Source organism: Notechis scutatus, chromosome 3, assembly GCF_049901735.1.
Source record: "Notechis scutatus isolate UNSWTSFEM ecotype Mainland chromosome 3, rNotScu1.2, whole genome shotgun sequence".
NCBI classification, from domain to species: Eukaryota; Metazoa; Chordata; class Lepidosauria; order Squamata; family Elapidae; genus Notechis; species Notechis scutatus.
This window is the reverse complement of record NC_142011.1, coordinates 178,456,694-178,482,840: the sequence shown is the minus strand read 5'-3', so window position 1 is coordinate 178,482,840 and position 26,147 is coordinate 178,456,694. Positions and strand designations below refer to the sequence as shown.

General features: G+C 36.5%; 2 protein-coding genes and 1 long non-coding RNA gene across 26 annotated transcripts in view; all 3 read right to left on the bottom strand.

Moving 5' to 3' along the window:
* ZC2HC1A (zinc finger C2HC-type containing 1A) overlaps positions 1-8,730 on the bottom strand; it is a 44,403-nt gene extending 35,673 nt beyond the window's left edge. For 4 of the 6 annotated variants that reach the window (XM_087961914.1, XM_087961915.1, XM_087961912.1 and 1 more), the window contains exon 1: positions 8,516-8,730. In XM_087961914.1, coding sequence (XP_087818040.1) covers positions 8,516-8,531 — 16 coding nt within the window. In that variant the 5' untranslated portion in view covers positions 8,532-8,730. Of the gene's footprint in view, positions 1-8,115 lie in introns of all 6 variants that reach the window. The other 2 variants (XM_026691494.2, XM_087961913.1) reach the window with 2 other exon arrangements.
* A 1,811-nt stretch (positions 8,731-10,541) lies between these two features.
* The window catches only part of LOC148131504 (uncharacterized), a 201,399-nt gene continuing 185,793 nt past the window's right edge, over positions 10,542-26,147 (bottom strand). Inside the window, exon 2 of the long non-coding RNA XR_015748960.1 lies at positions 10,542-11,127. This is a non-coding gene — a long non-coding RNA (uncharacterized LOC148131504). The remainder of the gene's footprint in view (positions 11,128-26,147) is intronic.
* PKIA (cAMP-dependent protein kinase inhibitor alpha) overlaps positions 14,609-26,147 on the bottom strand; it is a 37,122-nt gene continuing 25,583 nt past the window's right edge. For 3 of the 19 annotated variants that reach the window (XM_087961904.1, XM_087961903.1, XM_087961902.1), the window contains exons 2-5: positions 20,561-20,643; positions 20,032-20,120; positions 17,521-17,698; positions 14,609-16,072 (exon numbers count right to left, since the gene is read on the bottom strand). In XM_087961904.1, coding sequence (XP_087818030.1) covers positions 15,993-16,072; positions 17,521-17,671 — 231 coding nt within the window. In that variant the 5' untranslated portion in view covers positions 17,672-17,698; positions 20,032-20,120; positions 20,561-20,643 and the 3' untranslated portion in view covers positions 14,609-15,992. Of the gene's footprint in view, positions 16,073-17,520; positions 17,699-20,031; positions 20,121-20,560; positions 20,644-22,877; positions 22,922-23,600; positions 23,677-26,147 lie in introns of all 19 variants that reach the window. The other 16 variants (XM_087961907.1, XM_087961906.1, XM_087961905.1 and 13 more) reach the window with 9 other exon arrangements.

Below are 26,147 nucleotides of genomic sequence, written 5' to 3'. Positions count from 1 at the left end.
AATGCCATTAGAAATGAAGGTGGAACATTTGGGATGTTAGATTTTCAGCCATAAGATTTCTGCATGTACATATAGAAAAGGAAGCAGGCAACTGTTTTTATTCATAATTCATAACATGTTTTCCAGCACTCTGAAGTAGGCCAGTGCATGGCAGAAATAATAGGAGTTACCTTCTGGGACCGCATGATTCTTGGCTTACAAGATCTAAGAATATCCTCCTTCACTGCCCCCCCCCCAAAAAAAAATGGAAGCAGGAAAAAGAATACTCAACATATTTTTAAAGAATTGTTGATAATGTTGTAAATGAACCTCAAATTAGAATAAATATCCTTAAATTAGAACAAATTTAAACTTTTTAATGGGGCAACTAACTGTTATTACAATAGTCGGTTTTATGAGTTGAACTGGAATTTGAGGGAGCACACTAAAAAGCTACTAATCTAAATATATTTTCCAAAGAAAATAAAGCAGTAATTCAGTTAGAAATCAATTAGACACAATAAACACCTGACTGACAGGGAAAATGGTGTCCGGTAGGCAAGTAAATCCTGTCCCTCCCCCTCTTTCTCAAAGGCATTCATCCATGTGTATCTCTATATGTACATTCTCTATGTACATTCTCTATGTGAGCTCAGCCATAAACATTTTGACACAAAGAATGCTGATTCAGAAAAGGAGAGGCACTTGAAAAACTAACAGCTCAACAAATTTCAAGGACTCTTTGTTTAACTCAAGTAACTTTATCTATTCACCACATTACCTCACCACCCTAAACTTAGAAATATGCATATTGCCATAACCCAAACTGTTTGCTATACTGATTAAGGGCATAGCTAAATGTATCCTGTCCAGTCATGTCCAACTCTAGGGCACGTTGCTCATCTCCGTTTCTTGGCCGAGGGAGCCAGTGTTGTCTGGAGACATTTTCTATGGTTATGTGGCCAACATGGCTTATAGGCCAAAGACACACAAAATGCTGTTACTTTCCCAGCGAAGTGGTACCTATTAATCTACTTGCATTTGCCTACTTTGAACTGCTAGGTGGGCAGGTGCTGGGGCATGAATGAGAGTTCACCCTGTTGAGTGGTGCTCAAGCCTCGAACATGGGCTGTAAACTTTCCAGCTGCCAAACTCAGTGTCCTTAACCATTGAGCCATCACTCCCCCGTGATTAAATGTATACAATATTATATAATTGGCATGAATCTGTAAAGAGGGACTGTAATATCTCTTCTCTTTTACTTCTAGTAGCACTTCAGTGAAGGTATGCTGGTCTCTGGTTTAAATGATTTCTAAAATTTTCTTACAGCTTTCACTTTTCAAACATCCTGCTGATCACATAATTATCTAATAAAGGCTTCTATTTCTTCAACTATACCAGACCAATGGCATAATTGATAACTTCTTGCATACTTGGATAAACACTCCAATTTCAGGATGTTGTAAAACTTTAAAGTTAAATGAGGAAATATAACTTCAAATTTGAATCAAGCCATCCTGATCAAGAAGTCATACTGGCCTTTTAAGAAATATAAGGCAGGCAATCATAGGTACCATAAAGTAATAAATTAAGTCTTACAAGACTTTGCATATGAATACCAAAATGTCTTACAATTTTGGAAACCTTGCATAAGGTCTCATTTAATTCCCTCAATGTAGTCATCATGCAAACATATACAATGATATCAGCAGGCAAGAAAACATTAGTGGCCATCAGTATATGGAAAAGTGATATGAATCCAGAGCCATACTTTATTTGATAGCACACATTCAATACTGGAAGTTTGCCTACTTAATACAACTGAACATTTCATAATGAAAGGAATCCAGCATTATAAGAGTTATAGTCTGTGTAACAGTCTGCCTTTTTCTTCCCTTCTACCCCCATTATCTTTGTGTGAAGATTGGGACCCTCCTTGAGTAGATCTGAAAGTTAACTTGATGGTGTACACATCAACTCCTTCTGTTCCACCATGAAAACTCTAACATCCCATTGGACTCCATGTATTATTATTTATAGCAGGGATGTACAATACATAGCCAACTGTGTGATGGAAAGCAGGCGTAGTTCTTCAGTTATCCCATTTACAGCTCCTACAGTCTACTCAGGAAAAATGAACTTGAATATTTTATTAATGGCATTAATGGGAAAAATGAGTGTCTTTAGTACTTACAACACGTCTTAAAAATCCTGGACTTTCCAAGCTAGGTTGATTTCTTTATTTCCTTATTTTTTTATCTGCCTATCATCCCATAAAGTAACTCTGGGTGGCTTACAATAATAAAAATATACTGTATCTATATTAAAATTAAAACAAATAATTGAAATGGGTTTCAAACATAAATGCAGTTTTGAGACATAGCATTGTGGATAAGTTCTGGTGGAGTCAGAATGGATTGGTGTCATCATCCTCGTCCTTCTTGATCTCTCACCTATTTTCAATATCTTTTCTTCCAGATTAGGTTTGGAGGATAAACGTTTGGAGGATAAAATATTGTGATTCTAAAGGGCAGGTCCTAGTTGGTGCTGGTACAGTGGGTTCCTCAAGATTTTACACTTTTTTTTGTTCCTGTTTAACATCTACATGAATCTGCTGTCAATATGGGGCTTAGTACCATCAGTATGCTGATGATATTCAGCTACTGTATATATCTCTACTGCAGGATGACCAAGAAGCTATCAAACTATTTTTCTAGTGTTTGGAAACTGTGGAGGTCTGATAGGATTAGAACGGGTTTCATACTAGCGTTGGCAGGATTTAATGACTGTGGGTTTGGGAACCTCCAGATCTTGGGAACTTCCATCTTTAGTATGGGATGAAATAGTAACTCAGTTTGTAAGTGCACAATTTGGGGGGTCTTTTTAGATTCTTGGCTCCTGCTCAAAGAGCAGATAATGGCTGTAGCCAGAAAGCATTTGCAGAAACCCTGTACACCAATTGCATCCATTCCCGGATTGTGTAGAGCAGGGGTCCCCAACCGCCGGTCCGCGGAACAAGCCTTACCGGGCCGCTGGTTGCTGGGCGCCGCCATCTTTTTTTGGTAAAAAAGCGCTTCTGGTGAGCTTTTCCGGGTAGAAAGCTCACCGGAAGCGCTGTTTCGTCATAAAGATGGCGGCGCTAGCGCTCGGTGAGCTTTTCGGGCAGAAAGCCATTTCTACCCGAAAAAGCTCACCGAGCGCTGCGCGCCATCTTTTTGACGAAACAGCGCTTCCGGTGACGTCACTGGAAGCGCCTTTTCGTCAAAAAGATGGCGGCGCCAGTTGACGCTTGATACCGGCCGCAGCGCCCAGCTGATGCCGGAACCGGGCCGCGGCGTCGAAAAGGTTGGGGATCCCTGGTGTAGAGAAAGGCAGAGTATTGTTGGAGGAGAACTGCAAGGGCTGCTAATGGATAAAAGGTCTGTAAAGGAAATGTAATCCTAGGAAAATAAGCATAAGAAAGAAGCTTTAAATAATCCTGCCTTGATTCTGATTGGTATAAGAGAAAACAGAGAAATTCTGGCAGAACACCCAATACGTTACTGTAAAGTTCCAGTAATCTTTGCAGTGTCTGTTTTCCTGACCTGGTACATTTTGAAGGGTTGATATTGGTCCTGATATTCTGCCAGGCTCCTTTTATCTACTCTTATACTTCAGATGATTTTTTTTTTCATTTGCTTACTACTCTCCTGAACCCGAGACTTCATTTACAGCATATTTTATCTATTATTTTTGTTTGTCATTATCTCTGCCTCCCTGTACAAACCAGGAAGGCCTTGCTCACAATCCTACCTTGGTTCAGTGGTGGGATTCAATTTTTTTTTACTATTGGTTCTGTGGGCATGGCTTGGTGGGCATGGCAGGGGAAGGATACTGTAAAACAGTCAGAGGTGGTATTTGCTGGTTCTCTGAACTACTCAAAATTTGTGCTACTGGTTCTCCAGAACTGGTCAGAACCTGCTGAATACCACCTCTGTCTTAGTTGTCCCTTACTTGGATTCCTAAGTATATACATGGGATTTTCCTTGAATACTATTTAGTAGATGTACAGTAACTAGTTCAGAACCATGTGACAACACTAATGTTTCAGCAGTTCTGACTTCTAGCAGACTTCTAAGTGTAATTCAAGGTACTGGTTACCACCTATACATTTCTTCATAGCACAGGGACATGTTATTTGTGGGTCTATTTTGAATCTGACAGGGTAGGCATGTTCCAGGTTCCTTCAATGAAAGTTTTTTTGCTGCAGCCTTTGTCCTACCCATGTTCAGATTGTCTTGACCCTGTTGGTCTTTTATGAGACTATAAAATCCTGGCTGTCCTACCAGGCATTGGACCAACGTACAGTATTAGATGAGCCCATATTATAATGGTTTAGGGAAATTATAGTGATTTTCCTTGCATTTATTTTCATTAGTTTTGCTGGCTTTTAACTCAGTAATATGTAAAGCACAATTTTTTATTGTACTACAATTTTGGTTCAGTAAATGAGTGGTTTTAAAATAACATGGAAGTATCTCCATATGTTTGTTGAGTTTCTCTCTGGCTAAATGATACTTGATCTACTAGAGCAGGGGTGTCAAACTCACGTCATCACGGTGGCGTCACATGACGTATCAGGACTTTTGCCCCTTCGCTAAACTGGGCCAGCACATAAGGCATTTGGTTGGGAATTTGACAGCCTTGTACTACAGTTTCTGTCAGCAGAATAGGAAAATCCTCTAGAGAAAATTGAGGAGCAGAGAAGCCGCCAAAAAAAAAAAAAAAAAAAGATTCGTGTGAAAATTGTTTCCTTTTACTAATCAAAACCTTTATTAGATGTAATATCATTTTTCTGGTAAATAATTGGAGGTCATTCACAGAAATGTCAGTGCAGGATATTATTGCTTATTCCATACAGACTATATCTAATTCTAAAACTGAAATAAAAGCTATAATGAACCATCAAATTGGAATGGGCCATTTAGGCTACTTAGCCCAAGATGTGCCTAAAGCAGCAATCCAAATGAAAAACTTTTTCACACATGGTTTTCTGTCTTCTGTTTGAACACATCCAGCAGAGATCCATCATGCTCTATAGCAGGCTCTGTGTTTAAAAAAATATTCTAATATTTTAATAAATATTTAAAAATACAATCAGTAAGAAACATGAAAAGGAAAATAATAAGTTAAAAAGATGGTTTAAATTTGGTTTCTTTTCATAGTTTTGTCTAATAGCTAAGCATTATCTACTTTTCTGTTGTATAAGACCATCATTCTTATGAGTCTATTTGAGTTGAGTGTTTGTTTTCTAATTTCTCCTTCAAAATCTGAATTTTTAGTTCACTGATCATTATTGTTCTTCTCTGAGTTAATTCCAATCTGTTTAAATCCTTTCTAAAATGTAGCCCAGATTGGACATAATATTTAAAGGGTGATTTGACTCAAGCCAATAGGATGGCATTATTACTAGAATTTAGAAATGTTATTTTATTGACAGTAAATAGAACTGTATTTGCTTTTTTTAAGCTATTGTGTTACAATGGTTATACATATTCAAGTTACTGCCAAGCTAGGTTTCCCTATTTTTATACCTGTGCATTTGATTAATATTCCTAAGTGAATAAGTGAATCAGCACCCTTTTAAATAAATATAAATGATTTGCTTTAGAACTTACTAACCTGTATGAACATCTTTGAGCATTATTTCAAACCAGTGACTTTGGGCAGTGAACACTTTCTTCTGTTTCTGTATAAATATTTGTATAATCCACAGGATGTAATTTGACATAGAAGTCTGGAGTTAGACCAAAACTATGTGGGTAGCCATAAAGAAATAAACAATATAGGTATTGTTTGACTGAAACATTCATTGACTGAATTTTTAAAAAAGTTTTTCAAATGGGGAGCTTTGTGCATTGAGTACTACTGTATACAAAAACAGTTAGGTTCAAGTATGGTATCCTGAGGTTTGTTTCCAGCTTGCTTGGCTCCATACTTTTTGTAGACAGGTTTTTCTGAAAACATCGCACTAGAATCTTTTCTTGTGCAGTAAAACAATTGTAAAACCAAAAATACCTAACATTCATCCTAAGTTCTTGACGTAGGTTTATTTTAATAGTACTTATGATAGTTTGGTGGATCTTCAACTGTTCTAATATGTTCAAATTTTTCCATTTTTAAATATTAGAAATCTAAAATTTCATTAATACTGACTAAAGACACCAAAGGTTAAGTTATGATAGATGCCACAATGGAAGGAAGCAGGAAACCATCCTCCTCCTAATGCTGGGATTCATGCATGGCTTCAACAGTTGGCAAACTCATGATTTTAACAATTTTCCAAACAAAATAGGAGAAAGTACACTCAAAGGCGACACATATTTTGAGTATACAAGACATCAGGCCTGCATATAGAAAGCTGTGTCCTGTTAGACCATGCCATAGCCTTCCTAGCCAAGCTTAGAATACAATAGACAAACTATTCTATTCTCTGGCCAGTTGTTTTGGCTATCACAAAGTAGCTATTCTTTTGGACAGGCTTCCCTGATCTCTTAGGTTTGCTTCTGCCCACTCTTTTTATCCATCCTGTTTGATGCTATCTTCTTTTCTTCCTCACCTGTCTTCTTATTCTCTCCTTTGCCACAGCGGCAGATAAAGTCCCTAGACTACAATGTTCCATGATACCCATGGTTTTGTGGGCACCAAAACTGAACATTATACAAAACCCAAGCTCAGCTTTCTGGTTCTTCTGCTGCAATCACTATTATATATATTCTCCACAACAATAATTTCAACAAGGAAAGTAAACATATTACAAAAACTGTTTTGTAACACAATTCATACACAATTCCTTGCTGGGCAGTTGAAGCACAGCACAAAACATCTGGATGGCATCATAAGATGAAATAGAGGTGCACTGCTAATCAACTAAATTGGCATATAGTTAATATCAACAGTTCTGAAGAAAACTGAACAGCAGGATATTAAAAATGAAAAATTTGATTTAAATGGGATTTAATTCCAAATCAAATTCATAGATTTACAGCATAGATATACCTGGTATGACGCTATAGTGAGATCAATTTAACATTCCTTTTTCTTGTCAAACTCATTACTTTAAAAAACAGTTGAAAGCCCAGAAATACTGTAATTAGACCTGACTCTGATATTGAATCAATGTAAAATATAAGTCAGATTAATAAAACATGGATTTTAGTACGAATATTTTAACATTCATGCACACTTAGATTGAAGATACACATTTGGGATTCATTTTATCGTTCAAAGAACTAGATATGTGCATAAATCTCCACATAGTTTAAGCACAAATTTACCTAAGGTAATTCTGTGTACAGCTACTTTTGCAGTTTGTATTCAATGTATCAATTTAAAATAAATGTGTACAGACTGCTTTTTCTTAATAAAAACACTTTTTTCTGCATTACATATAAAATAAAAGATGTAACAAAGAAAAAAAGCATTCCTGATTTTGATTTATGAAATAAAAAAGGCCGAAAATCAATTCAAGCAAATCCACACAAAGAACAAGAGAGATGCCAACACACTTTAAATAGTGCTGTCATCATCCTCAGCAAGATTAAATGAGGATTCTGTTGGCTAAATGTGGCAAGAAAGCTTTGCCAAACCCAATTCCACTACAGGGTAGGTTTTCAAAACCAACAAAGGGCTGTTTCCAAGAGTAAACGGTTTAGTAGGCCTTTTCCACAAATGACAATAAAATCCCACTCCTCCCCTTTTTTACTCTTTGCATCCCTAATTGAATATACAACCTCAAGTGGCTCAAATATGTATTTACATTAAAAACAGTTCTCTCAGGATTTCCATGCTAATATTCATCATATGATGCATGCTAGCCCCAACTTTCCCTAGCATCACTTCTGAAAATACATTATAAAAAGGCAGAAAAAGAGAAAAAGCGAATTCACAGGCATCCGCTCACCTTTTTCACTCCCCCCTCCCACCCGACTGTGCCCCAAGTGCAGTGGCTAACAAACTGCGTTAATCATGTAATTAGCACACCCGGAGTTCAAAGCCCGACCTCGGGCTTCAGCCTGACCGACTTGCACGGTTCAGAAAAAGATGCGGACTGAACGGCACTGACTGACTGGCAAAAAGGCCCGTTTTGGAACTCACCAGCCATCCCTCCTCCAACCCGTCTTCCAAAATGACCGCAGGGGTCCCAAAAGCCCCGGCATTAACTCAGCCGCCGCAGGAGGGACAGAGCAACGGCTGGAATAGACAGTCAGCCCCGACACGCCCAGTAACAAACGGGAGGGAGACGCGCCTTGGCTGGGTGGGGTGGGGATGCAAACCCTTCGGGAGACCCCAGTCCTTCCTCCTCGGCCCCTTCCCGGGAGAAGAGAGCCTCCTCCCGCCTTCCGGGGGGGTGGGGGGAAACGACTTCGGGCATCAGAAGAGTCCTCCCGCCTTCTACCGTTTCCTCCCTCCTTCCCGGAGCCTCGCGTCTCCTTCTCTTCCCGCCAGCCTGGAGGAACGAAGGGTCCCCGGCTCTTTTCGCAGTCCCCGCCCTTACCCTCCAGCTCTTCCATGGCGCTCCCTGCCTGTCTCAGGCTCCCGGCCGCTGCTGTAGCAACACGGCCACCTCCCAGCCGCTAACATCCCCGGCGTCTATTGGTTTCCCAGCACAAGGAGGGGGTAAAGGGCGGTGCGGCGCGGCACGCAGTGCGGATGGGCGGGCCTAGGCTGCGGCTCTGGCTTCTTTCTTCTTCGCGGTCGCCGCCCTGGCGTGGAAAAGGGCGGGCTTTTTGGTGTCTCATTTCTTTGCCTGGGCATTTTTCTGCTCCTAATACCTTTCAATGGTCCTACCTCCCAAGGAACTTTTTTTCCCCCCTGCCCTTCTGGCAGAATATTTTTTTTGGACCGCGCTCAGCAGAAATACAAGGCGTTTTATTTTATTTTATTGCTTTTCTGCTGGGTGGGGAGCATTCACACAGTAGTTAGGCGTGGTTGGAGTCCTGGTGACCCCAGGAGTGCCTTTTGGATCGCCTAATAATGTATGGGACGTGAATGATCAGATGAAGTTAAAGCTGGTCACATTACAACACATTAGATCAAGGTTCTCCAACTATGGCATCTTACGGACTTCAACTCCCAGAATTCCCCAGGCAACATGGCTGGCTGGAAAAGTCTGGAAATTGAAGTCCACAAGACTTCAAAGTTGGGCACTCCTGTATTAGAGGCTCAGTAAAAACAACCAAGATGCAAAAAGTCAGACATTTTCCCTGAAGGGAAGTACAGTACCAAAATACATAGTTTACACTATCCCTCATCATTCAGCGGTGGTCATAGAATCACTTGGGTCTATGGCCTGCTTTGAAAAGGCACGTTTTCATTGCCTTTCTAAAGCAGAGGAGGGCTGGGCCTGAATGGGCCTGGGGGAATGCTATTTTGGAGGGCAGGAGTAGTAATAGGCACATTTCTGCAGTCCCACAAGTTGTCAGTTTAACTGAGGGGAACCAGTGTGTGTCAAGATGATGGGATAGGCAGAGACAATTGGACACAGGCAACTTCGTAGCAATTTATAGATTCAGTGAAGCATATTTTCTTTCATAAAGGGAAATTTCTTTAAATTTGATTCTTGATCCAAATTAAAGCTGAAATAAATGTAGAGAGGTCTTGCAGGCAGCGTAAAATGGGTATGCCTCATTTCTTCCCTGATTGTCTGCATGGCTTACCCACTGACCTGGTTACCAGTCTTCAAAAATAATTCCTTCTCTATTCCTTGTTTATCTTTTATTGTTCTCTGTCAATAAATAGCATTTTAATGATTGTATATGTTCTCTTCAACTACCAACATTTTTAAATAAAAAAATGAGCTTTAAGACCACATCCAAGTATGTTGACAGTCGAAAGATATAGCAGAATGATGTGGATGAATAGATACTGTTATTTGAAGCTGAATTTCTTCATAATTCATTACATCAGTAATACAGATATTTGTTATTTCTAAGATTAGCAAAAATACAGTGCTGTAGTTAAATGGCAGCATTGCCATTTTTGACATAAAGGGTTACCAGTTGATAGTTGATATTAAAAAAAAAACATTGGAAACTTACTTGGCAGCATCTGAAATGGACACTGAAAACAGTAACATGCCTGCTAATTCTGCATCAGCATTGTGTTGCATTCTTTTTACTGTTCTTTGGTAGAATATGTTTTTGTTTTTCCCCTCTTCACTTTAAGAGTATCAGAACTGATGAGTTTTTCCCAAGGGGGAAGATTCAATTCTTGTACTTATTCTTAAAACTGGTAGTGAGGGGGTCATATTTGTGAGAGTTTCGTCTGCTATTACAGTCTGTTTATTACAGTAATCTTTGGCCTGTCTTTTGCCATTTTTTGGTTTAATCCCAGGAAATACATAATGAAAAAAAATCTGCTTTGGGATTTTCTTTCAAGGGAAGCATTCTCTGTCACTTTGCCTGGTATAGTAATCTTGTAAATATCACTAAAAAACATTTGCAAGAAATTTTAATGCACTGTATATAAAAGAGGTTCAAAAACAGGATTATCTTTTGCAGGAAAAAGAAACATTTTGAAAATTAGAAAAAATACACAATGCAAATATCATTTTAATTATGGAATTCCAATACAGTAAATGTGAAATAAAATAAAGTGAATATGTACATATGAAAGTATGTTTAAGTAAACTATTAATCATGAACAAATAGGTGCTGTGAACATAGCCATAATGACATAGGTTCAGTGCTTCATCAGTTATGCAAGATTATGAACAAATAAGCTAATTCTAATTAAATCACAAAAACATTTGTCAATGTTTTTCTAGAATCATTTGTTTTTTAAAATAAGTTATAATGGTGAAAACATAGTGTTAGAACTCCCCCTGCTGGCTCTGAAAAATAATTTTGCAAAATTTTGCAATAGGTAGATTGTCCTTTGGAAATTATGATATTGCTGAACTAGGGGACTTCTGGTTGTTGTGGCTGTTGTAGCATCCCTGTGGTCATGTGGTCACAATTTGGTTGCTTGCCAGCCAGCTAGCTTGCAGTTATGAGTATCCCCCAGTCCAGGGGTGGGATTCTACTACTAGTTCTGTCCACCTCTGTAGAACCGGTAGTTCTGAAGAGCAGCAGACAGAGTTCTATGTCTGCTGCTGTTCTATGTCTGCTGCAAACTGGTTCTACGTCTGCTGCTGTTTTGGCCCACCCGCCCAGACTCTTACCTGACCTTTATTTCCTGCTTTTTCAACCGCAGCTGCTTTGCGCAACACAACTGCAGTTGAAAAAGCAGGAAATAAGGGCTTTTCCAACCACTGCGCACTTGCACCCCACGCTGCTCAGCTGTCTGGGCAGCTCAGCAGGTTGTAAATTGCAGTTGCGCGACTCGCGCACGCAATGCAGAGAGACAGAACCAGTAGTTATACCGGTCGGATCCCATCCCTGCCCCAGTCATACAATTGCCATTTGCTACCTTTACTGCTAGCTTCCAAGAAGCAAAGTCACAGGCTGCAGGCAGAGGGTGCAAATGGTAATCACATGAAGTGGTGCCTAATGACTGCACTTAACAGCAACTGGAACTGCCACAACTGTCTGTACATTGGTGTTATGTAACATTGCACTTTATGGCTATGCTAATTAAAGGGGATAGTTCCACATGAGCAGTAGGAGAGTGTATGCACATGCAGCTCCATTTGTGCAAGTGGCAAGCATGCCTGCCCACTGCTTGCACTAATGGAGCTGCACATGCACGCTCACCTGTCCACTGTGCGTGCAAGTGCAGCTGCTTCCACGGCCATTAGGGGTTGAGGACCCCTGATCTATTGTGCAGCCCAGTCACATCTCTCACTGTCATCAGTTTCTCCTTTATGTATTTTCTTTATATGATCTGGAACCTGAATAAGAGGGCAGAGAGAAATAATTTTGTTTTAAAATTGAAGAAGACAATTGAAATATTTTTCTTTCCTTCCAAAATGCTGAAAGCAGAAACCAGATTGAGAAAGGGAATGTTATTATTTAAGACAACTTGAAATGTGATGTTTTTACACGTTTGTCCAAGACTCCCATCCTGTTGTGATGTCAATGATGTCCTTTGGTAGTAAAGGAAATATTGCTAGAAACTTACATGTTGCAGATTTGGAATCTGCAAACTATCTGTAATTGGATTTCTGTACATTACTTGTAGCTTTGCTAACAAAGTCCTAAGATCATGTCCAAAACTGGTATGACTGACTAGCATTTCTGCTCAACACATTTTTGGCAGTGTGGGTATTCCAACAAGGACAGCATCACAGAACTTCATATTTTTTCTTACAATTGCAAATTCATTCACTATAACCTCTCTGTGGATGGTATTTCTATAGCACACTTAACACAACATTGGCAAACCTTGTAATTTCATGACCCTCTAAAATGGTAAATACATTTATGAACCCCTTCCCTCCATGAATAAATCTAATAAGTTCTACCTTGGTAGCAGTGAATGTGTCGTATGTTTAACATTAAATGGGTTCTTCATTATTTATTATTATCCTATTTATCTATGCAGAGTTGGAATTCTTTCAGGACTTGTAATGTTGCCTTCTGAGAACACAGTAAAATTTTTGTATGTATAAAATAAGAATTTTTACAGGGCCTTTTGACTTTGCAAGTTGAGCCAATCGAGGAGATACTTTCTGCTCTGGACAGCAAAACAACCGTTTCCATTCTCTATTGATTTGATGTGTTTGCTGTCGAGTAGTTGATGGCTGCCACATAAGAGAGGTCCATCCTTGCAACTCCTATATGCCAAACAAGTGGGGCAATGTGAGTGCCAGTGTCTTCTGGATTTCAGCTTTATGCATGCAAAGACTAGTCTTACCAGAACTTGGTTCTGTTCTTGCTAGACAGCTTGTTTAAGCAAAGCAGATCTGAGTTCTCACAGAATTCTGCTTTGCCTACATGACACCCCCAATTACAACCATCCCCAGATTTGGACTTATAACACACTTAAGAAATTTTGTCTCAATGCATGGGGATTTAAATCCCTCAAGACCATCTGCCTGGAAACCTCAACACTAGTTCTGAGATAAAATCAAGAGGAGAAATATGCTATCAGGTAGCAGAATGAGAAGCACTTGTCTTCAAAATAGTCAGCTTTAAAGGACCTACATCTAATTGTATGCACAGCAGGATATCTGATAGCAATAGCAATTAAACTTATATGTTTCATAGTGCTTTACAGCTGAGCAGCTTATGGTGTCAGCATATTGCCCCCAACAATCTGGCTCCTCATTTTATTAACCTTGGAAGAATGGAAGGCTGAGCCTCTTCAGGATTGAACTCCAGACTGTGCGTAGAGTTAGTCCACAGTACTGCATTCTAACCACTGCACCACCAGCATTCTTTGATTACCTCCAAGGTTTCCTAAATTATAGACTTATATAAAATCATACATGGAATGAATATTGAAGTTTTTCTTCCTTTGTCACAATGCTAGTACTTGAGGTTGTGTAGATGCAAGGAACCAGCAGGAGAAAAGACTTTTTCACTTAGTGCATAGTTAAATTGTATATATTGCTAGCAACTTGCATGATTTTAAAGATGCCTGGAAATGTTCATGAAAAATACTAGTTAGCGGAAGATGACATGAAGAAGCTATTTCATTCTAGTCTTGTGAATTTTGAAAATGCATGTAGTTACTAAGTTGGCCATGTAGTAACACAGAAGGGACAGATGAATGTAGAGGTTCGGTTCATACATTTTTATGAGAGAAAAGTATGTTGAAAACTTCTGGTGGAAAGCAGATCAAAAACCCCAACTATTCAGGGAAAACCTGAAAAGAAAATTCTATTTTCTAAGCAATAAAGAGGAAATAAAACAAAGTTACTGAAATTAGGGCTTCTGCATTTTAAATTTAGGCAGTGGTGAGAAATTGTTTTTCAGATCCTGCATTTTATTTATCTATTAGATATTTATCCCACCTTTTATTTTTATAAATAACTTCTGACAACTTTTAAAATGCTTGCTTCTTTCCTTTTTTCCATATGTCATTTGACAGCTCTCATTCCATTTTTTACTTTATTATTCTCACAAATAGCATGGTTTATCTTTCTAGGGAAAAAGTGCTATTCAGGATGAAATTGAGACTGTAAAGTCTGTTGCGAACATACACATACTGTGTAATTAGAAAAACTATCATGCTTAACTTATTCCCCGGAGGAACTGGAAGCTACCTGTTGCCAAGCTGAGAATTCTGGAAACTGAACTATTGAGAAGACTGCTTTAACAGGTGTCATAGATATGTTAGGAATGGCTCAATGAGCACACTTCTTATGTATGCAAGTGACAGGTATGCACTATTTCTCAAAAGTGACTCATTCCTGCATGACATATGTCCAATGAGTCCTAGAAGATACAAAACTGGTGAATCAGATTTGGCTACATTGCTGAACTCCTGAAGTGTATTAGATGGGTTAGACATACAGTTCTTGCTGAAGAAGACAGGCACATTGTCAAGAACTAAAGTTAAATGATGAAGGTCATCCAAATGGAAACCTCAAGTCAACCTTGGACTGTAAATGGAAGGTTCTTCACTCAAAATATGTATCTAACTAATGAACATCTATATAAGCAAAGGCATAGAGAAGCAAACTATGCTAATGAGCCATAAATATTCTGCTGGTTGTTATTTATTAACACCAATTATTAAATTCAATGCCAATTAAAGTATTTACAGACCTCACACCAACAACGTCCATGTGACAACCGTAAAATAGTAATATTGTAAAAATTACAACCTTAGTCACAACAATAATGTATGTTTTGTTAACCAATGTTTAGATTTACTAAAAAGCAAAGTTACACTAATATTTTAATAAAATTACAAGTATTTGAAAAGTGCATGGCATTTGAAATAAAGCTGAAATATAAATAAAGAAACATTAGGACTTGGGACAAATTGTGATTGATATCCATTTGATTGCCACAACAAAATAACTTTTTTACTTTAATATTGATTGAAAAATGAGAATACTCCAATTCTAAAAGTTTTAATAAATTATTCTTCATTTTAGGAAGTAGGTCTTTACTAAAGCGTGGGAAATTTTATCTCCCACCAGCTATGAGCTCATTTCTCTTATCTTTCACCTGCTATGAGCTCATGTCTTTTAATATGTACTGTGCTTACTCTTATGCTTTAGCAGTTAACATAGTTGTCTGAACAACAAAAATACCCCTTAAAGAATTAAAGATTCTTGGATTTCCAACTACTCACAAGCAAATAACTGTACTGAGAAAACACAAGACACACCTGACTGTACTTTTTACTTATGTTAAAAGTTTATCTTGTAAATGAAAGAATGCAGATTCATAACTAAATGAGCAACTTCATCAGTTTAGCAATTGTTGATCATGTGCACACAACACACGGTGCAGAAAATGAACAAAACCCTAGCCCTTTCAAAACAAGTTGTAGAAAAATTCATAGTCACAGTTGCTTTCATAAGCATTTCAAGAAAGGGCAGTGTGGAGCATCTAAATTGTGCAATATAAAACATTGTAAGTAATGTGGCTGAAAACAGAAAAGCAGAGTTCTTTAAAAACAACCAGTGCTTCCTTTAAAAGTGATTTTTTTTTAAATAGGTGAATACTCTAGCCAGGCAATTTCAGAAGATCACTGAAGCTATTGTGAAACAATCCAATTCAAGCTTCTGTTCAGCTGAATGCTATTTTTGCTACAAGATCTACATCATTCCTAATTTGTATTTTGTATTTCAATGTGGGCATTTGTTATGAGATCCATCTCTCAACCAAGTCTCCTAGTCAGTAACCAGGTCTCAACCATTGCTAACAAAGATAGAAAAAGTTCTGTCTACTGTTACCACCTGCATGCCTTCTTTTTGTACTGCATTGTGCAGGTCCTTGTAATGACATTCGTCCATTTTAAATTTACTTTTTGTTCAAGTGGCTGGCTCACAAGATGCAACCTTTTTTTCCAACAGGCTTTTGCAGTTCGAAAATATTTGTACAGTTGTCACTGTCAGTCAACCTAAAACATCAACTTTCTTCTTTTGCTGCTTCCCCCTGAGCTTCCCCAGTTTGTTCGGTGGGGTTTCTCTGTGCATCTTCTTCCCCTTCTGCAAGAAACAAAGGTAAATTTAGTAAAAATAGTATGAACAATGCAACTGAAATTTGCATGTTCCACTGTGTTCATATCTGGCAGATACACAAATCTGGGTTGGTTTTAAGCAATACTAACTGGCTACCTAAGTTTTATATAATGAGAATGAGATTCAAAATATAAAGGCAGACTGCCACTTAATAATGCAAAAATTCTGCAAAAGCAGAAGGCTTTAGATGGGGCTTCATTATGTTAGAAGTGACTGGATGGCATTCTGTAATCAAAGAACATGCCATTTCAAACTGATTTTAGTATTTCAGAGAAGCAAATTTAATAATAGACATAAAACAATGTGTGGTGTAGCATGTATGTAATTTTTTTTATATTCGCTCTCCCACACTTCATAATCATGGCATATATCTCAGCATATTAGTTAGCCTAATGGCTGACTTCGAAAGATACAAAGGGGATAGACTGTCATCTGTACTTCTGTTCTTGCCTTTTTTAAAATAGCTAAATATATGTGTGTTTACATATATAAGTACATATATATATATATATATATATATATATATATACATATATATATATATAAGTACATATATATATATAAGTATATATATATATATATAGAGTATATATATATATATATATATATATATATATATATATATATATATATATATATATATATATATATATATATATATATATATATATATATATACTGTATATATATATATATATATATATATATATATACTGTATATAGTTCAGAAGCATTTTATAAGATGTATCTACAAGTAGTTAGCAGAATTCTATGTAGAAATAATTTAACTATCACAACTATTAAACTGTGTCCTGAATTAACATTGGATTAGAATCATTGCCTCTTGACCCTACTTAGTTTATAAGTAAATTGGCTTATGATCTCTACATGGCCATGAACACTACCTACTCTGTATGAAATATTTACTTCCCTGTTCTGGAAATATGGACTCAGGTGTTTTCATAACAGCTGAAAAACATTGCCATCTCCTGGAAATGCATATTTTAAAAATTCAGTAGTAATCATATTTATTCTAATTTTGGCCTAAATAGCTTGTGACCCATCATATCAGCCAAAACTTACCACTAATGTAATAGGCTTAACAAACCCTTGTGAATAGTTTACCCTTCCTCTACCTCTATGACTATAGAAAGGGGCTCCTGAGGATTTAGCTGATGGATCATAGGTACACCAAATGTTTTATCATTTCTAAGCTATGAAATATGTATATGCATACAACACACACACACACATTCAAATTATACTTGAACAATATATACTGTGTGTATGAATATGTGCATGTGTAAGTGTATGTCAAGTATAATTTTAACAATGCATAGATATCAAAACCTAATACACTGTTTTCAAGAATGATTCCTCTTGCAGTTTTCTTTTGCTAAAATATGGATACTTACCAGTTTTATTTATATCAAGTTCAGATAATTTCAGGGATAGTTCACTAGAATTCCCACTTGTTGAAGACACAAGTATATCATGAAGAGCATTTCTTCTTCCAGTTCTTCCTGAAGCAATGAAATCTGCATATGTAGATTCCACATCAGTCATTGCTAACAAGTATCCTCATAGCAGTATCTTAAAAAAACAGAGAAACACAATCTCTTTACTGCAAAGAAAGGCATGCAGTTAAGAGATGGAGAAATTTTCAAATGTTTTAAATATAAAAATGATACACTTGATTTACAGTGAAATTTCATATTAAATGAAGGGATTGGAGGAGTTATCCAATAGGATACTGGACATAAAATCCCTAAGCAGGAACAGAACAGAAACAATAATTCTGAGTGTACCATATACGATTATATTTAATGTTCCTAATGACTATTCTATATATTGTGTCTCCAAAATAAAGGCTGAGATCACAAAATAAGGGTCAAATGAAAAACATAAATGATAGATAAATAGTACCAAAGCACACAAAAATAGAGAAAAGCTATGTAGCTTACAATTTCATTGCCCAAATGCCTTTCAAATAAACAATATTTATTATTTATGTTATTACTTTATTTTTTACTGTAAACTGCCCAGAGTCATGAAGCTGAGATGGTAAACAAGGTAAAGGAGTCCCTGTGGATTTTACTCCGCTAGTCGTTGCCAACTATAGGAGGTGGTGCTCATCTCTATTTCAAGGCCAATGAACCAGTGCTGTCCAAAGATATTTTTGTAGTCATGTGGCCAGCATGACATCATGGTGGGCTGTTTCTTCCCATTGAACTGAAATCTGTTCATCTACTCACATTTGCATGCTTTTGAACTGCTAGATTGGCAGGAACTGGGACAAGGACAGGAATTCACCCTGTCACATGGTACTCCTGGGTCTGGAACGTGGGTTGCCGGCTTTCCAGTTGACAAGCCCAGTGTTTTAACCGCTGACTACTTACTGCACTGCCTTAGAGTGGGGCAGAAATTTTATTAAATAAATAAGAGTTTATGACATGGAAGATTTTAACAGACCTTTGTTGGAAAAGTTCCACATCAATGATGCAATAGCTGAGAAGACTGTCAATCTCTCTTGACAGATCTCACCAGAGATGAACAGAAATGGAAACAGAATCCCCTGTGCATACTACATTAACAGCATGTAGTTGTATATGTAGTATATCAGAGCAGTATTCCTTGAATTACGTTGTGTGGAAGACCACAAACTGGTGCAAGTCTTGAAGGAATCATTTATTTATTTATTTAAATATATACGCCACCTAACAACTTTGGGTGATTCACAAGCAGAAAGAAGAAATGAAAACATACAATACAATATACAAAAATGAAGAATAAAAATATAGGGAGAATGACAGAAAACCACGCAGGAGTGGGAAAATAAATCCACATAATCCAAATAAGAGTTTTGTGGGTTTTGGATCTTTTCAATTCCATCAACTAAAGAACCCTATTTACAAATAAAGACATGTTTGCATATGTCTTCTCAGACATTACACTGAAAGAATAAGAAAAATAATATAACAAAGTTGGATAAAGAAACCCAAGCAATGAAAGCTTTTAAATGAAGGGGCATTGGTCTTATTCTTTTTCCTTCAATGTACCTTGAAAATTTTGTAAATATTGTAATTATTTATTGATATTTTATTATCTAATTAATGTCTTATTTTTATGAAACTATTTGTTTTGTTTCCTTAAATTATGTATAAATTCAGTGTTCTTCCACTGAAAGCAGGCGGGTTATAGAAGCTGATTAAAAGGAACCAGAGTAACATTTGTGTATAATATGTATGTTATACTAAAAAAGAAGGAAACGTTTAAGATATCCATCTGCAGGGCACTTAAGAACTGGTACTTAGAACTAGGCATTGTGTTTAAAACTGAACAGCAGAGTCAAAAGCTAAGATATTTTCGTTACTTAAAATATTGTCCCTGCACTCCCACCAAAATTTCTGCAATTGCTCATACAGGAGGTTATGTCAGTGGTGATAGCAGCCTCTAATAAGCGGTTGGCTATCAGCTTACAACTGTCCCCTCCTGAACTGAAGGAGTGGATTTTAGGTTGAATGCAGATATTGGAAATGTTACTCTGGTTCCTTTTAATCAGCTTCTATAAACTGACTGCTTTCAGTGAAGGAACACTCTTGAGGCAGATCTGCTCTCTTAACAAGTACTTGGGTATTTTTAGCTTAACCTCTTTACTTATGTGGTTTCCCCCTCTTTTCTTTTGCTCACTCAGCCAAATCTAAACAACCACTAGAGCCTTCCTGGAGCCACTAGAACAGTTATTTGACAAGCAGGAGGATAGGGATTAGGTACAACATTTTATGCAAGCTAAATATAGCCATATTGAATATCTCCAAGCAACTTATATATAAACACAGCCATCTGCTCAAACACACTACTTTAATCTAGTAAAGAACCTAAACTGGGGCTCATGAATTCATTAAAGCCCTCCACAAGAGAATTACCTCAAGAAATCTTCAAACTGACAAGAGCTTCTCTCATGCATCCATATCTGACAGACCATTTTCCAGGACAGGGATGTAATGTTCATAAACTGCAAAAATGTGATTCTAATGTGAGCCAAAATTCATCATCTTTAGAAGGAGCTACAGTAAGCTTAGAAACTATAATTTTACCTTTACCAGATCACATTATTTTATCTCTTACTAGATAGTTTGAGGTTGGTTTTATTTGTTTACTTCATTTACATTCCATTGAAATCCAGATCAACCTCAGGTGACACATGCCATTCTGGGACACAAAGCACCAGCAACATTGGCATGGGGACTCTTTTTCCACCACAATACTGTTTCCAGACCTAGAGCAATTGGTATGAAGAGAATGATAGCCCAATTTCACAAGTACTATTTCTCTGCCAAAATAAATTGTACAACAAATTTTTTTAAAAAGGAATGGGGATAGATTACTCTTGCAAACTATTGCTTAAATCTTATTGTTTTCTCATTAATGTAAGCATAGAATTTTCTCACTCACTTTAGCAATCTTCATCTCATTCCTATGCAAGGTTTCATTTTGACTCTTTAAACATCCTTATAGGATTTCTGTTGCTCTTTCTTCTGGAAAATATTTAAAAGGAAACATCTTACAACATACTTTTTAATTCATCTCCCCTATAACTTGGGGGCTTCTCCCAGAATAAGAAACTGTGATCTTCAAGATATTTTTGTCATAGATGAAGGATGCTCAAAAATGCAAGGCTATTTGTAGTCTCCTAACACTCCATTTTTGTATCCTGAAAACATCTTGGAAAGGATGGGCCAAAATGTTTGAAGGTTTTTTTTTTTTTGGGGGGGGATGAAGTAGGGAGAGCTTAAGAAAGCGAGAATAAAGCTAAAACTCTTACAAGATGCTAGAATTAGAGGAGGTTTTGGTCTGCCTAATTGGGAGTTGTACTATCAAGCTGCAAATTTGATGTGGGTCAAGGAATGGATAACATTAAGAAAGACCAGATTGTTGACACTAGAAGGTCATGATTTGCTGTTGGGTTGGCATGCCTTTTTATGGTATAAGGGAACTAAAACACAGGGTTATTTTAGAAGACATTATATACGGGAGTCTTTGTGGTTAAATTGGGAGAAGATCAAAAGACAATGTTATTTGAAAATTCCAGTTTGGTTATCGACCATTGAAGCATTTTCCTATCCCAAAAGTATATTCTTTTTTTTCTTGAAGAGCTTAGCTCTTTGTGATGGGAATAAGTGAATTTTATCCACAAAATAAATTGATATATATACATGTTTGAACATGTATTTAGTTTGGCTATTTTCCTGTTGCTCACAGCTCTAAGAATTGAGGAATAAAGTAAAAAGAATTGAGCAATTGCAAGAATTGAATTTTGTGCAGCACTTCAAAACACACATTCAAATTATGGGTAGGACCACTTTTATTTTTTATACTGTGTTGTATTATTTTTATTATGTTTTAAATATAAAATAGATTTTTCTTAAAAAGCTGTAGATAGAGGGCAATGTCATAATGAGAGTTTCATGGCCTCTATAAATTTAAAATAGTTTTTTTTTCTTTTTTTTTTCTTAAAGTTGCTCCTATCAACTGCAAAAGTGCAGCAGGGAAGGGTATTTTATTTCTCATCAGTAGAACTATGAGGCAGCATCATACCATTATGGCCTTCTACTAAAACTAAACATTACAGATAGCTTTCCCTTTTGTGAAAAAATAGAGAAATTGCAGTTTCAATAGTTGTTGAGTATAATGGGATAGTAAAGGCAGTGAGAGAAGCCAGGGAGATTTGGTGGGGAGGTGACAGCAGATAGTATAAGGTGACATAAAAGAGAAAAGCCATCAGAAGAGGTAGAGAGAAGAGGTATAGTGGTGTGTGTGTGAGAGAGGGGGGGAGGGAGGCTAGAATGATAGAACTAGACAAAAGGAGAAAAGGGCAGAAGGGGTTTTTTTTGGGGGGGGAGGGGGAGAAAAACTCCTAAAGTGCAGTGGACATAGAGGAAGGGGTATCATAGGCTACATCCAACCTCCTGCCAGCTGGCAAAAGGCCACATGTTTTCAGCCGAGTCTTTGAACAAGGAGCTGCAGATGTGTCACAGATAGCTATTTGAATTGCACCTCAGGGAGCTACTAGTTTCCATGGCCAAACAAATAAGCAAAGCAACAGGAGAACTAGAAAACAACACACTCTGTGGCTGATGGATGGCTTAGAAGTAAGACAAGGCAAAACCCTCATTTTCTGGAATGCAGCTACAGAGAGGAACAAGTTAAATTGCACCTTAAGCTGACAAAACTTCCTTCTAGAGCGCTAAGTTTATTTTATTTGTTAAAATGGTAAAGCATATTAATTAAGAATATGGTTTACCATATTTATTATTAAATATTTATTAAACCCAAGTATTCCAGCAGAACATTTTCCCATTACCTCACCCCTTTCCTAAGAGGTCTGTAGGGGGCGTGCATAAGCGCACCATCGTGCCTACCGTCCCTGTCCTATTGTTTCTCTTATTCTTTTATTTTTCTTATATGTACCCATTTCATGTATTCACAACTATGTATACACTTATACTTATTATCTTGTAAACAACTGGCAAATCAAATAAATAAATAAATAAATTATGTTCCATAATAGTCTTAATTTCTCATGTGATCTGGAATCGTGTTCTAGATATGTTTTTGATAACACATTCCACTGCAGAACAGGCAAAAAAAGAAAGTAGCAAGAAAAACAGAAGAAAGGGTGGGGAGAAACTGAAAGAAAGATTTTTCAAGGATTATTTAAGAGATTTTGATTATTTACAAGAAAAGAGACACATAAATAAATCTTTCTCACCTTCTCTAAATTAAAACTACCACCAAAAGGTATGGATTTCCAAGCTAAAAACCAAGATACACATAAAAGACAATGCACTTAACACAGTAGAACAATAAAACTGGGAAAGACTATATTTTCTGGATCAAAATATCTGATCCTTTAAATATAAAGATGTATAATAGTATCATACTACTATTATATGCTATTATTATAGTCACTTTTCCTCTGGGAATCCAAGGCATCATTTTAAATTCAATTTAACTCCTCAGCTGAGCTCTGAACTACAAAAGCACTGGGTAATTTAGCAAATAATTCCTTTAAAGCAAACAAAGTGGAACTCTTGATATTAATTTAGTCCAATGTCACAAACTAATTATCCCTATCAGACTGCTTATCTGTTAAGGTGGAAGCTGACAATAAATCTTGTTTCCATGACCTACATAAAATTGTAATCACCAAGTGGCAATGAATATTCTATATTAATCAATTAAAGATGCTTTAAAGTATTTTCATGCTAGTTGCATATTATTATTGCTTTCCACACCCACATGTCAATATTAATTTTAAAAAAATCATTTCGACAAATAAAAATGACGAAACTGATCTTGTATTAAAATAATGGTCACAGCCTTGAGTATATTAATTTAAATATATGCATAGAGTAATCAGAAATCCTAACCCTATGGATTATGAAAATGTCCTACTTCCTTACCCCTTATATAATAATAAAAGATTACCCACATTTTGGCTAGGTGGCAAGTTGTAATTAATACAAAAATGAAGTGAAAACTTCTGAACTTCCTCTCCTTATGACAATCTGTAGAAAATGGAGAAGAAGTTCAATTAGTTCAATTTATTTTTTATAAATTTTTTATATAGTGGTATTCATCAGTATTTTGGAAGCCATTATTCCTTATAAGGAAACATACACAGGCAAGTTCTGAATTAAAAAAAATCCCTATGTTAATGGATTATTGACTACAAACTGACCATAGCCACCTGTTTAAAGGTGTTGCGACAGAAATTAGGAGACTGTGAGTTGTAGTTTTGCATTAAACCTGAAACCAGTTGGTGACTGTGGCCCAGTCACTCCCTTTCAGGCCTAAGAAAAAAAAGCAATGTCATGCCACTTCAAAAAATAATGTTGCCAAGAAAACTGCATGGACTATATGGGTCCTATAGAGTTGGGTAGGCAATAACTTTTAATAATATTAACAATCATCATTATGGAACTGCTACCTTGTGAGAATGGTAATGCATTTGACTGTGTGAAGTTTTTAAAATTAGCTTAAATTTCAGTTTGGGTCCTGGATGAGGGAGTGTCACATGTGTTGTTGGTGCTATATTGCTAAGCCTTGCTATACAAAATAGCAGCTGAAACAGGAATAGTATTAGGGTTTCCTAATGCAGCAGTGTTGTAGGCAAGTACTTACTTCTCTTTGCCTCTGTGTTTGGAGTTTATCTAACATTCACCGAGTTGATCATTTACCTACTCATAATTTAAGCTAACATTTATCTTGTCATAAAGCAAACAATACAATATTTATGTTTAATTTTGCACAATGGTGTAAATTCACAAAAATGCAACTTTTGGAATACAATAGAATCACCCATCATTTCGGAAATCTAGGATTTACACAGTCAATTTTTCTACTACAGCTATAATCCTGGTTTAAGGATTTAAATGATATTGAGAAATAGTTTAAAAACTGATATTATTATCCAAGCCCATGTTTTATGTCTATGGGGTAGAGAAGATATTACAAAATTCTAACTTTCATTTAATGCTTATATTTAAACCAAAAAAAGAAGGGCGGGAGGGGAGGACACAATGAAAAGGGGCGTTGGCTTACCTGAAACGCCCTTTCTCAGCATATTGATGGAGAAAACTTGGAATACTTATAGATTCAGAATAGTATCCACAATATGATCTAATTAGCAAATTGTCACTGCACCTCTTGTCCAAATACTTTTGAAATAAAACAGGAATCATCAGAGATGGATCACTATGGTCCTTCTGACAACATTCGAAGGAATATACTAAGGAGGAACCAGTGCATTTCTTTTCTACTACAATACACTAAACATTCATCCAATCTGATTTTACTGATCCAAACTGACATATTATAATATCTGTAAAAGGAAGCAGCTGCATTTAATAAATCTGGAAGTCAATTCAGAAGGCATTTTCATATCAGGCCCATCTTTCAAAACAGGTATGAAGAACTAAAGCTTTGCTTCAAAGGGAAAACTTTAATATACCGAAAGCTTAAAAGAGAATCAGTAAAGAAACTGTTTTTCAATTATTTCAACTGTTTTCAGAAATTATCCTACTAGTGATAAAGAGAATTTCAGCAAGGATAGGGAGCAGCAATTTAACTTTCTAATATGACCTGCCTTTCAGAATTAACCCAGCAATCTAGTTTCAGAGAAATATTACTCATATTCAATTATTTAATGCAAACAACCACTCAAAGCTTGATGCATAAAAAAACTAATTGGTTTGTTGTAGTTTTGTTTGTTTTCCAATTATTTTGCAATAATTGCAAAAATATATGCAAAATTAGGAGAATAAATTTTCTGAAAAGGCTGCCTAAAATTATTTAAAATGGATATAATTTATATGTGTTCAATAAACAATGAATTACTTTATTTTATATGGAATCTTTGAAAATGTACATACAATTTATTTCCAAAAACAAATACTAATTTTCTCATGCTATATCAAAGGCTTCCAAATTTATAGAAATGTTATTTTTTGGTATGCATTCAAATTAGATTCAGACCAAATATTGTACTCACCAAAAGTGTGTTTGCTTTGGCTGGATTCAGTTCCAGTTTATATTGTGTGATCACTTGAAATTAATCACAACAGATTTTGTTAAGACTCAAGTGTATCAAACAGCACTATAAAGCCTTTAGAGGACTCCATATGCAGTTGTTAACATTTTGCTAAGATATTGTTTAGCAACCTGGATTTTGCTTAGACATCATCCAAGATTTCTGTATGTTTCTGAAAAGGTTTGAAAAACTGCCAGAATCAAAAAGAAAGAATAGCCTATTTCTAAAGTGTTGATATCTTTCTGAATAATCTTCAAAAACAACATAGCCTTAGAACTATGAGATTCTTCCCCAGCTTTTATCTGAAATTTATTTGAGAATTCGAGCACCAAATGTAGGCCTTGCTGCCTACAGATCACATTACCTGTTGTTGTTTAACGCCTTCTGATTCTTCATGGCCCAATGAATATAATATTACCAGGACTGTCTGACATTTAACCTACTTCT